Consider the following 13,196-nt stretch of genomic DNA (forward strand, 5'->3'; position numbering starts at 1 on the left):
CCGACAACTCCGAAAATCTCATTCGTAATGGCCGCCCATAAGTAAAAACGTGTCCCGCTGCTGAAGAACAATTTCGTACGTTTGCGCTAGCTAAACTCCTTAAAATATAGCTGTAAACTGAGCGGCAGTGGTAAATACGCTGAAAATCACATCATTTTGTCATTTCGCAGGCATAATATTTGCCAAACAGTGTGAAAAATGTGCGTGAAAAAATCTAAATCGATTTTTTTGTTTGTGAAAAAAAAAATCATCCAGCGTTGGGCTTAGTGCGCGAAGAGCTCGCCAGGGGGCGCTAGTATAACGTTCGGAGTGTTATCGGAGTGAGAGGCCGCGATTTACGAGCGGGCAACGGCGATATATCGATAACATTTGTGTCATTAAATTGAAGTTTTTTAATACAAGACAGAGTGTTTAGGCGGGCTTAAAATTACAAAAGTGGTTATTTAATTTGTAATGTACATTTTATAAGGCTGCCAAGTGAAATTGAGGAAAATAAACGAGTATTAAAAGCGGCCGCTCATCGTTATCGCCGCCGTCGGTGCAAATTAATCGCGGCCTTGCACTCCGAGGCGTCGTCGGTTTTCGGCTCTCTGGCCGCCATTATTGCTTTCCAGCGAAACCACGCTATACGCAAAATCGGGTTTATATGTGTAAATTTTTCGAGCGATTTATCAACCAGATTGCGCTCGCTGCTGCTTGAAAAGTGCGGTAAAGTGTGTGAAAAATTAATCCCGATCTTAAAAAATATACGCACATGATGGTTGGAGACTATTTAACCAGATAAAAGCAAAAAACAAAACCCACATGAGGCGGAGTTTGCTTGGGTTTTTTTTTCTCAATTAACAGAGTTCTGTACAAACAAAATGTAAACTAACAGTGCACTGCAATGTGAGAAATCTCTTGAAAAAGCATTTTGAAATTCGCCGCGTTTGTTTAAGGTGTGTGTTTTTGCGCGCGTGTGTTTGTTTATGCCGCCTTTTTTCGTCTCGGCTTTCTATGATTTTGCACTTTTCGCAGTTTTATAAAAGAAAAAATGCGCAATAAAAAAAGGCAAAGGCAATGATTCATCGCGACTATGTTTTTGTGCGTGTTTTATTAATTTAAGGCAGAAAAGAGCATGGTATATATGCGGCATGTGTATATGTGATATTTTTCCCGCGCGCGCTGTCCCACACATTTATGTGTGTGCGTGTGTCCGTGTGAGTGAGTGCGTTGTTTACTAACTAGTTTTTGTTGTTGTTTTCGATTCTAGATTTTTATCAGCCAAAACGATAACACAAAAAACCAAGGCGAAGTAATAACAAATAATAACAAAAGGAAGAAGAACCAAATTTCAACTTTTGCCTAAAACGATGATGAACTGAAATGTGCAAATTTGATGAACGTAATTATGCCAATTCACACAGAACCTTCGATTTCAACGTGAAAAATGTCGTCGACACATTTGCTGCATTCGCTGTCACTGTTGTTGCTACCACTGCGTTGTCTACGTAATTGCCACCAGATCGTTTCCTTGGCCATTATCCTGCTGTCGGCGCTGTCAGCTAGAGTTCCCAAGGACCAAGGACGACGACAGCCGAGGGAGGAGGCGGAGGAGCGGCAGGAGGAGGAGGATCGGGCGGAGGAGGAGGACACGCCCTATATAGTCGCCAATCCACACCCAATCCCCACCAGCAGTGGCACTACGTCTTCGGCCAGGGGAACGGGCACAGGGGCTGCGTTAACCAGCTGGCAAAGCAGCCACAGCCACCGCAGCCCCGGTGCTCAGGATCGGGATCGGTATCAGGAGGAGGATCAGGAGGAGCACCTGTTGTACCCCCAGAATCCGCAGTCCCATCTCCAGTCCCATCTTCGGCTAACGAAAACAGCCAGGGGAACGAGTAGAGGAGTGAATACAACTACAACGCAAACCACGCAACGGAGTAGATCCTCCAGAATCCAGAGTAGCAGTAGCAGCCCGAATCCCACTGCCCTCTGCTGTTGGACAGCCGGAGCAGCGGTAGCATCCATAGCCACCTAAGAAAACACTCACAACAGCCACAGCAACAGCAAATAGAAACGTTCCACACACCACCCACAAACACCCAATTACCCACAACACCAACACAAATCAAAAGCCAGCAAGATGTCCAAGCTGTCGTTCAGAGCCCGCCATTTGGATCCGTCCAAGCAGATGCCCATCTACTTGGCCGAGGAGCTGCCCGACCTGCCCGAGTACTCAGCCATCAACCGGGCGGTGCCGCAGATGCCCAGTGGCATGGAGAAGGAGGAGGAGTCGGTAGGTTATCATTTTTGAGATCTCGGCTTAACAGGGACTAATTTGAATTGTCATCCTTGCAGGAACACCATCTGCAGCGGGCTATATGCGCGGGCCTAATCATCCCCACGCCCGAGGTTCTGCAGACGGACCAGCCCTTCTACGATGCCTACTATCCGCCGGACTATAAAATGCCCCGCCAAATGATCCACATGCAACGTAAGCAGACCGGACATTTTTCTAAACTTGATCGAATTTGCACAATTTATTTGACTTAACTAAATTCAAATTCCAAAACGAAATAATCTTTCAGTTATTAACTTTGGACCTAGTCAAACTTAAAAAGCTCGCCTTAAATTCTGTAATATTCGCTTGTAATAAGAATGTGTATTTATTTAACTTCACCGATTTTAAATAGGCCCCTTTATCGTGAAACACTTTTAAAAGTATCCCTGAAAAATACATTCATTAGTGAGTTAGAATCTTAGGACCCAAACGAACTTCTCAATCATTAAATCATTCTATTAAGGAAAACCGTAACTAATATTAACTCATTTTCCCTTAGCTCTTGGGCTGGACACCGAGGTTCCTGACTACGACATGGACAGTGCCGACGAGGACTGGCTCAGACAGCAGCAGCGCTTGGAGCTCACCGAACTGAAGTTCGAGCAGATGATGGACCGGCTGGAAAAGAGCTCCGGCCAAACGGTGGTCACGCTGAACGAGGCCAAGTCACTGCTCAACCAGGACGACGAGACCAGCATATCCGTCTACGACTACTGGCTGAACAAGCGCCTCAAGATGGTACTATTGGCAAAGCTGCTTAATTGTCTGATCAAGCTAATATAACAATAATTCTAACTATCATTTTCTAGCAACACCCACTAATCCTCACAGTGAAAACGGAGAGTCGACCCGGCGCTAGCTCCAACAACCCGTACTTGGCCTTTCGGCGGCGCACTGAGAAAATGCAAACCCGTAAGAATCGTAAGAACGATGAGGCCTCCTACGAGAAGATGCTCAAGCTGCGGTAAGAATTGAGTGAAACTGAGTCTAATGTCGGTTGAAAAATTATGTCAATGCTGGCTAATCGTGTCATACTACATTAACTGGAAACTTTGAACACAAATATGTTGTTGAATTGTTTATTTCAAGACGTATTGCTATAAATTGAACTTCAGTCTCGCTGAATATATCAGTTGAGTCATTCATTCTTTATTTTCTTTGATTCTATTTTGTTCTTTGCCTTGATTGTTGAGTCATTTATTTGATAAACTAGAAGAAAATAAATATTCCTTCGATTTGCAGACAGACAACCAATAGGTAATCTCAAATATTTGTAAATTATGTAAAATCTATAATGATTGAATTGCTTAAAAATGTACAGGATACATGTGAATTACTGCTTAAAGCATTAGTCCTCATATTATTAAAGACTTAAAACTCTTTTCTTCATGGCTTATTTTACCTTGGAATATTTTGTTGAATCTTTTATAAATTTCAATAGTTTCCAGGTAGTTTTCTTTAGGCAGCATATTTTATGACCCAGTCTTCTCTACCTGATTAACTAATCCACCTTTTCCTCGAATGTTCAATAGACGTGACCTGCAGCGCGCCACCACTATACTGGAGATGGTGCGGCGACGCGAGGAGACGAAACGCGATCATCTCAAGATGACGGTGAACATCTTTGAGAAGCGCGTCGAGATGCGCGACTTCAACGGTGCTGTCTACTCGGAGCTGAATTCTCAGTACAAGAACACAAGGTGCGTTTCGCGATGCCCCTTACTTTCGCCGAAAGGTACTGAAATACTCCTTGTTTACTTGCAGACCCGCGTATAATCCATTGTATACGAATCAATACTCACAAGGGGCGGCGGCGGTGGGAACGGCTGGTGCTATTCTGGCCGCCCTGCCCACGGGTCTGCTGCCGAGCGGTGTTGGAGCGGCGGGCAATGCAAATGTCTTCGGCTCAGCGTCGCAGTACCTGAACACGTCGAATCTGACAATGGGTAAGGGTGGGTTGATATCTTCTGAATTAACTGAAAGTAGTACAAACATGTTGCGAAAACACTTGATATTTGTCGGTATTTGGAATGTTGTTATGAATATTTGATATGTTTCATCCAATATATGATGAATTTCTTTTTAGTATTTGATTTTCTTAACCATATAAAATGGGTTAATAGTTTTATAATTTCCTTAACTTTTTTAATGCATACATGGTACATGCATTTTTTATCTAGCTTGACTTTTGTTTCACTTAACTTTGCCCAAGCAAAGTCTTCTTTTAAAAGGACTTAAATCATTTTTAATAATCCAAATACTCTTTTAAATAAAAACCATTGATTTTTTTATGTTAATATTGGTCTCATGATATTACCTTTGAAGAAAACAGACATTAAATCAACTTAAACCACTTTTATTTCACCAAATATACTTCGATTTAATACAAACAAAAGGCAATGAATCTCTTACAGTGTATATATATAATATACAATATATTAAGACTATAACCACCGTGACTAATTCACATATTTTACTTGTTTTCCAGATGCCATCAACAGTGGCAGTGGCAACGGGAGCAGCAGTCGCAAGGAGAAGCGTACGTACAAGAAGCGCAAGCACAAACTGCCCCGCGACAAGCAGCCACACCAGCAACAGCCACAGCAGCAGCACCATCAGCACCAACAGCAGCAGCAACAACAGTATTTGCCGGGACTGCCGGCGTCTGGAGGCGCTGGAGTCTCGCCCGCACACCACCTGCCCCACCACCTGCACCACCTCAGCAGGCAGCAGAGCGCCTCGCCGGCGGCCAACGACTCGATCGCGGACAGCGAGGAGGAGGACTACTTTGGCGCCGGGGCCCAGAATGGCAACAAACTGGGCTCGGAGAGCGAGGAGGAGACGCCGTTTGCATTTAGGCGCAGGTCGAGCTGTATTTACCTGCCGGTAAGTGTTTGTATATCTCAACTAGATGCCAGATGTTAACTATTCCATTTTGCACAGACTCGTCACCGAGATGGTCGCTGGCCTTGGGAGTCTGCCGACGAGGAGATGGCGCCCAGTGGAGCCTGCTCGGATGCCAAATATCGTTACACACTGACCTCCATCAATTATCCCAGGTTTGTTGCCATTCTACTTGGCCCATATCCATGCCCATACTCACTCCGAATCGGGCTAATCTTACAGGCCACGTTGCATCGGCTTCGCGCGTCGTCGTTTGGGTCGTGGCGGTCGTATCCTCCTTGACCGGGCCACAACAAACTACGACGACTTCTGGTCGCAACTGGACTACACGGTGATGGAGAGCGTGGTGGCCGACAGGTGTGGCGACAAACTCAAGCCGGAGCATCCCGAGCAGTTGTGCAAACCCAGTTCGCCGCCCACGGTGGTGGATTTGATTCCCGCCGGAAAGCCCGTCGAAGGTGAGCAGTCTGTCCCGGATCTGATAAAGGTGGAACCCCCCAGCGACATGGAAAAGCCAGCAGCAGCGGCGGGTATAGAGTCCGGCCAGGAGAGCAAAGAACTGGAGCTAGAAGAGGGATATGAAATGGAAGTGGAGGATGAATACCTGGCCAGCGACGATGAGAATTTGTCAAGGCTTGGAATCTACAGCTCGGCGGTAACGTTACCCCAAAATTGGATAGAACTTCGCCAGAAACGTCGCCGCCTGCGTCGCAAGAAGCAGCAACTGCGAGAGCTAAATGCAGCCAAGCGACTGAAAAGATCTGTGGATGCGATGGCGACAGCTGGAGAGGTTCAGATTCAGGAGGAGGAGGACACCAAACCAGCACTGGGTCCTTTGCCCAGGTCTTATATCCAGCGTTTGGCACTGGTTCTTGGCCAGAAACTCAAAAAGGAGGAAGAGGATAAGGAAGATTGCGAGAATCTGGCAACAGAGCTGCTGGAGAAGAAGGATCAGGAGCAATTGCAACCCCCGCGAGCCAATCATCATCAGCAGCAGCAGCAGCACCACCGTTCCAACAACAACAACAACACCGTGTTGAACAACAACAATAGTAGTAGTAGTAGTAACGTTATGAATAAGGATGTTAGCATTAGCGAAAAAATCAATGTGATAAAGCAGGAGGCGGAGGAGTGTGTCGTCGGCGGAGGCGAGGATCAGCCGGTGGCCTCCACCTCGGCGGCAGCGGCCGCCGCACGAGCCGCTGAAGCAGCCGCTGCAGCGGAGGCAGCCGCATCGACGGGCACGCTGGCGCCAGCGCATCCGGGACCCTCGCTGGAGGAGGTGGCCAAGACGATAAAGCGCGAGATGATCGATGCCGACGACTCCAACGAACCGCTGAGCAGCATTCGCACAGCAGCCGTCCTGCAGTCCACGCAATCCGATGTTCCCGAACTCATGGACGATGAGGCGGAGGACGATGTCAATCTCGCCCAGCTCAGCAGCATCATCCGGCATACGGCGGTCAAGAAGGAGCTGGAGGCCCAGCAGCATCAGCAACAGGTGCAGCACGAACAGATGCAGGCCGCCAGGCGGATGGAGGAGGTTGAGGCCGCGCCCTGTTTGAACCAGCTGCCGGATGTGATTCGCCTGCGAAATCTGCGCAACAGCCAAGTGCACGCGAGGCCCAAGGATCTGTTCATACAAGCTCCCGACGAGGATGAATTCAATGCGGACTACTTGGGCGGTCTGTCGCCAACCTCCAGTCAGCGGTTGGACATCTGCAACGAGCTGCTCTCGGAGATTCGACGCGATTGGCTGCACTTCCGGCCCAAAACGCCCACGGATGAGCTGTCCGATAGCCAGGACTGCGAGGTGGCTAAGTCCTGCGATGGTCACGCGGTGGACTGGACCCAGGACACGCCCATAAGCGTGGAGCTGAACCGTTTGGGCAAGCGAGAAGCGGACGAAAACGACTCGAACTCGTACTTCCTGAGCAGCGGCTTTAAGTACACGGATCTCGAGTCGGATGCCCAGCTGTTGCAGACGGTTCAAGCTCAGGATTATGCCCGCGGCAGCAGCAAGAGCCCCAACTGCTCGGGATCCGGTTCGGGATCTGCTCTGGAATTCAACCTGAGCGGCGGCGACTCGCTAAACGACATCAACAATCTGCTGGGCGATGACGACGAGGACGACAACCACGAGCATATGCTGGACAACATACTGCAGGAGTGCGCCATGGATGATCCAAAGGCCTTGAACCAGGCCACCAGTTTCTGGAACGGCATCCTGGATGGCGAGGCAGCCGTGGACGAAGTCGAGATTGCCGATCAGCTGTTGGACTGCATTGATGAGAAGAAACCCAAGGTGGGTGCTGCCGATTTATCAAAGCGCGCTGGTCGCAATCGCAAGACGAGATTAGCGCAAAGTCCGCTGGGTAGTTCAACGTTTACCGTCTGTCCCACGGCGGATTCTCTCAAGCAGCGCGAGCTCTTCTTCAGCCAAGCACCGCCAGTGGTGGTCACGCCCAAAGAGGAACCTCCCGCGCAAGTGGAACAGCCGGAAGTGGTGGTGGCCAAGGAGGCAACGCTTTTGCCCGTGAAGCTGGAGCCCGTGGAGAAACCCCAGGCGGAGATCGTTCCTGTTGCCGCACAGGCACAACAGCTGCAGCCACAACAAGCCATTGCTCTGCCCACGACGCAGCTGATCAACATACCCGCCCAGATAACCACGCAGAAGCAACAGCAGCAGCCGCAGCCCCAGGTGACGCAGTTGCTCAATCAGTTTGCCAACGCCGGACCGCAGATAATCGCACGCACGGAATACGGCGGTGGAGCGGCCGTGGGCGATATAGTGACCATCACGCCGCACACGGGTAGCAGTCCACTGCCCGCTCTCACCGCGCAGCAGCAGCTGCAGCACCAGTTGGCGCAGGCTCAGCTCCGCAACGTGACCGTCCAGCAGCGACAGGCGACGCCTCAACAGACTCCCAACCAGAATCAGAATCCCCAGCAGCAACAGCAACAGCAGCAGCAGCAGCAGCAGTTGCTCTTCCAGATGCAGCGGGATCCCTCGCGCTCTTTGACGTCCCTGCAAGCTGCCGGCGCTGGCGCCACGGGCAACCACTTGATCTACACCACCAGCTGCGGCGAGATTGTCACAGCAGCAGCTGCGGCGGCGGCCACCTCCCAAAAGGTCACCTATGCCATCCAGAAGGCGGGAGTGGCCGGTGGAGGAGCCACGACCGCATCGATTGGACCCAACACGGTCATCACGCTGTCCAATGTCAAGGTCCAGGGTGACGACAGCTCCTCCGGGGGCAGTGGCAGCTCGGGCTCCTCCAGTGTCAACATCATCAACACAGCCAGTGGCCAGCAGCTGGCCGTGCACAGCATTGCCGGCATGCAGCAGCAGGTGCAACAGGTGACCACCAGTACGCCTCTGCTGGTGGCCACGCCCTCGCGCAACAATGTGCAGCCGCAACAGCAGCAGCTGGTGACGCAGCAGCCTTTCGTGTGGCGTCAGGTAAGCGGTACGAACACGGCGGTGGCCACCACAGCGGTGCTCACCACCACGGTGGACTCCTCGCCGAAGGCGGTAACCAATCAGATTGTCTGGACCCGCCCGGCCACCCAGAAAAGGCAGCTCAACGGACCAGAGAATACAGGTAATTTAATTTTTTAATACACAATCATTCCCTGTTTTGAATTTATAAAAAAGTCTGATCACCTTTTGTATTTTACCATTTTGTCTGTAAGCACTTTTAAATTTTAAAGGCATTTTATATCTTATCTCGTATTTACTTTCATATTATTGCACAAGCTACTTTTGGTGTTGTTAAGAACTTAATAAATGCAGATTAAAGCTGCTAAGGTTCATGAATTCGTTAAGATAGCAGTTGTTTGGAAGAAAAGTTTGATTTTAAAAATGTGCATTAATTTATTGATAATTCACGCTTTCTAAAAGTTAATTTGATAGTTAAAATGGTCTCAAACAATCCTATCTAATTCATCAACATATTGTACAAATCCATTTATTGAACGCCTTTTCCCTTTACAGACGTCAACAAACTCCTGCTCAATCGGAGATTCCTGCGCAAGCAACAGTTGCAGCAACAGCAGATCCAGCTGACCAAGCAGCAGATCCAACAATTGGTGCAGCACGAGGAACTGGATGAACTGGTGGCCACGACGACGGGTAATAGCGGCGATCAGATGGACACGGGCGATCAGATGCAGCAGCAGCAGCAGCAGCAGAAGCTCAGCAAGGTGATCAAGATGTCGCAGTTGCCGCTGCTCGTGTCGGATGTCAATCTGCAACAGCAACAAGCAGGTTCTGGTCAAGTGCAGCAGCAACAACTGAAGCCCAATTCGGCGGCAGCGATAGCGGCCAATCACAACTACAGCCTGCATCCCGCTTCGACGGCCATCATCACCACGCAGGCGACACCGCAGCAGGCCAACAAGATCTTCCTGACCAGCAGCAACAGTAGTGGCGGCGGATCCGCTGGCAACTTCACCATCGCCTTGACCAGCGAACTGCAAGCGGCGGCGGCGGCCAATCAAAAGCTTCACTACAAGGAGCTGCCCAACTCCAACCTCAAGCTGAACTTTGTGAGCAGCGCGGGGGCGGGCGAGCAGGCGCAGCAGGTGGGCGCCACCACGGTGCTGCTGAACAAATCGCAACAGCAGCAGCAACAACAGCAACACCAGAAGCTGAAAACACTGGCCACCACGGGCAACTCACAAACTGGCCAGGGCGATAAGCGTGTGCTGTACACCAGTCTGCTGAATGTGAAGCCGCTTCAGAAGAACAACAGCGGACAGATGCAGATGCAACTGGGTCCGGGTGGATTGCAGCAGGTGCTCCGAGGGCGTCTCAACAACTCGGCCATCATAACGAGAACGCTGCCGCTGGGCACCACTGTGAATAGTACGGGTGGAGCCGTGGGACCTACCACCACCACCATTAGGCAGTTGGTGGCCACGAATGCCAATAATGTGAACACCCAGGATGGCAGTCTGCTGAGTGCCAAGGAGGTGGGCAAAGCTCTGACCGTGGAGCAGGTGATTGCCAGTGCTAACAACGGAGGAGTGGTGCTGCCTACCAGCAACAACAACAACAATAATAATAACAACAATGGCAGTGGAGCGGGCGGAAACGGAGGAGGAGGAGGATCTGTGAGCAGCGGTGTGAATGCCACGGTAGCTGGCGGCGGCAGCGGCGGAGGAGGAGGAGGAGCCACTGGCACGGGAGCAGGGGGAGTGGGTGTGACGTCCACCATCAACAGATGAGACGCGGACGGAAGCGGCAGCAGCAGCTAACATCGAGCGCAATCCCCATTGCATCTGCCCAGCGGCACTTCGCTCAGTTTGGCAGCAACGGAAAGCAGCGAGAACCAGGCGGTGGCCATATCCCTGCCTCTGGCGGACGCCCAAGTGGCCTTGGGCCAGCTCCTGCAGCAGCCCCACTGCTGCTGCACCCTCTGTTTGGTCAAGAAGAGCGAGCTGGTCTGAAGGCCAATCAGTTAGTAGGATTTTCAGAATTTCACATGCAAACCCGCCCGCACACAAACACAGAAAGAAACAGAAACAGAAACCCTTCTACCAACAAAAAGATTTTCAAGCAAGCAGCTATTCGGAATAGCAGTCAGCAGCAGGAAAACCTTTTAGCCAGAAAAGAAAGGGCCAAGAGCGAGGGGAGGGGAGGGGAGCATAGGAAACAGGACGGGACGGATAAGTTGTATAAAAAATGAAAGCCACCATTAACAAAGTTCGCTTAATTTGATTTTCTATAGCCTATATATAGAAGCATATGTGTGTATAACGATTTAGGTCTTATTTTTCAAGATCGCCTAACCCTAAAACCATAATAAGAATTAAATTAATAAAACAAATATATATATATATATGTACAATGTATATGGAAATGCATACCGAGAACTTGGCTCTTTCTCTTGGGCTAGTAGAGATCCCACACAACCCAATCCAACCCCCTTCCTTTCCAATACCAACAACAACAACAAAAACAACAGTAACAGCAACAGCAAAAACTCATGTGTTAAATAGCAACTGTAAATATTCGATAATAATTGCAAAACACACAAAATAACAGCAAGAATTAATGATTAATGAAACTATGTTTAGTGATACGAATAGTTGTAACGATAAAGAGAAGAGACCACTTCTCTCCGGCTTAGGCCGTTTCAGAACCACGCGCTTTAGCCGGGCTGTTCCACCGATGACCCACCGCCCCCTTGCCCAGCACCACCCCCACAAGACCCCAAAACATCAGGGGCGTGGCAAGTCAGGGCAGCCCGTTGAAACAAAAACAAAAACAAAACAAAAATAAAAGAAAAGAAACAAAAACACATTTTTCAATGTACGTAAATTAAATTAACTTATCCTGTAACTTAAACGAAAAGAAAACAAACATTAAACTACATTTAGTTATTTTAACTAAGAAATGCAACTTCAGAGGCAACAGATTGAGAGAAAGAGATGTAGAGAGGGAGTTGCAGAAGAACACTATTATTGTATGCTCTTATTATTATTATTTTTTATACAAGGTAATAATTTTAATTGTATTCGTAATTGCAAAAACAGAAAGGAATGCTTATGCAATGACGGCAACAGCTACAACGGCATAAACAACACACAATAATAATAATGATATAATATATAAACCCTAATTGATAACGATAATATTTTAAAATCCAAAACAAAACCGAGTAAAACAAAACGAAAAAACAAAAACATTTAAACAATAATTATGTAGCGATGTAATTTCGTAGTATGTAAATTGTAGATCGGTAAGAGCGTAAGCAAGAGCGATAATAAAATGGAAAACAAATTGCAAACCTAAACCGAGCAAAACTCTGATTAAATCGAAATTCATTCATTCAAAAACTGAAAGCGGTATCATCATTTTTTCTTTTCCGGTTCCGGTTTCCCATTTTCAGTTTCAGCACTCGATCCCCACATCAGATTCTCCATTTACACCTCTAACTGGAGGGGATTGCAATTGCATGTTTGTATCTTGCATCTCGTACCTTGAATGTGTAGAATCGGATTATCTTACGACCTGATGGCCATAGTTTTTCAGTCTTCTTCGATCCTTCCCTTCTCCTCCATAAACCATATGCCATATATATATTACCATATATACCGATTGTGATGCGTACAACATTTATGATTTGACACTTCTGCAACAGCAAATACGGGTAAACACACGAACGCGAAACTCTATCTAACCAGTCAACATCTAGCAGATTATTAAGCAGAATATATTTAAAGTGAAATTATAGCTGTGTATATAAACATAAATACGATTAATGCCGACTCGACTCGACTGTCTGATATCCAAATAATCATTTTTATCTTTCCATTTTCGGATCATCCATTCGAATTAACTCAAAGGAGGCAGAAATTTAGTAAAAAAAAATCAATGAAATCATAGCTTTGACTTTGTAAGAGTTTTTTAACTCATTTTTGTCTAGTACTTTACAATATCTGTATATAGTTATGATAAACAATAGTTATAATAAGCAGCCTTGTCCTGAATTTCGCTTGGCCTTAATTTTAAATTCCATATTTACTTATTCCTTACTTTATTATTTTTCATTCATTTGAAATACTTAATATTTGTAAGTGGTTTTTATTTCGCTAAATCTTTCTGCAAGCAGCATTCAGTACAAGGCTGAATATTCATATTTTTTATATGTACTTAACAGTTTTTAACATCTTCTTTTGCATGAAGTGTAAACACAAAGAAAACAAAACAAAGGGAAATTATACAGTATATTTAAAAAACAAATATTTATGTATTATATATAATCGATACAGCCATTTTGCGTATTCGTATTTGAACTTAACCAAAACTACATGTGAAATTGTTTACAGCGAATGCAGCAGACACATCTAGAGATTCAAACTGTGTGTAGAATTACCCCTCCCATCCTCCCCGAATACATCCTATCACTCTATCGATAATGCTCTATAACTAACTAATATGTGAAATTTACCAATCGAG

The 13,196-nt window shown here is 47.3% G+C and overlaps 1 protein-coding gene across 2 annotated transcripts; it reads left to right on the forward strand.

Moving 5' to 3' along the window:
- The first annotated feature begins 17 nt into the window (after nt 1-17).
- Nucleotides 18-10,563, forward strand: LOC108144432. 2 transcript variants are annotated; one of them, XM_017269314.2, is made up of 11 exons: nt 18-130; nt 1,253-2,278; nt 2,341-2,476; nt 2,823-3,061; nt 3,133-3,287; nt 3,856-4,023; nt 4,088-4,275; nt 4,812-5,209; nt 5,267-5,382; nt 5,450-8,832; nt 9,225-10,563. In XM_017269314.2, exons 2-11 carry the CDS (start codon nt 2,126-2,128, stop codon nt 10,457-10,459), a joined length of 6,171 nt encoding a protein of 2,056 aa, XP_017124803.1. In that variant the 5' UTR covers nt 18-130; nt 1,253-2,125; the 3' UTR covers nt 10,460-10,563. The 2 variants fall into 2 exon arrangements, with proteins under 2 accessions (XP_017124803.1, XP_017124804.1); XM_017269315.2 differs by having other exon boundaries at nt 4,088-4,269.
- Nucleotides 10,564-13,196: the final 2,633 nt, after the last annotated feature.

Source organism: Drosophila elegans, unplaced genomic scaffold (assembly GCF_018152505.1).
Source record: "Drosophila elegans isolate 14027-0461.03 unplaced genomic scaffold, ASM1815250v1 contig_183, whole genome shotgun sequence".
Classification (NCBI taxonomy): domain Eukaryota; kingdom Metazoa; phylum Arthropoda; class Insecta; order Diptera; family Drosophilidae; genus Drosophila; species Drosophila elegans.

Coding starts and splice junctions, on each gene's coding strand:
- LOC108144432 (XM_017269314.2), top strand. CDS start 2,126: ATGTCCAAGCTGTCGTTCAGAGCCCGCCATTTGGATCCGTCCAAGCAG. Junction 2,477..2,822: donor CCAAATGATCCACATGCAAC/GTAAGCAGACCG, acceptor ATTTTCCCTTAG/CTCTTGGGCTGGACACCGAG. Junction 4,024..4,087: donor TCTCAGTACAAGAACACAAG/GTGCGTTTCGCG, acceptor GTTTACTTGCAG/ACCCGCGTATAATCCATTGT.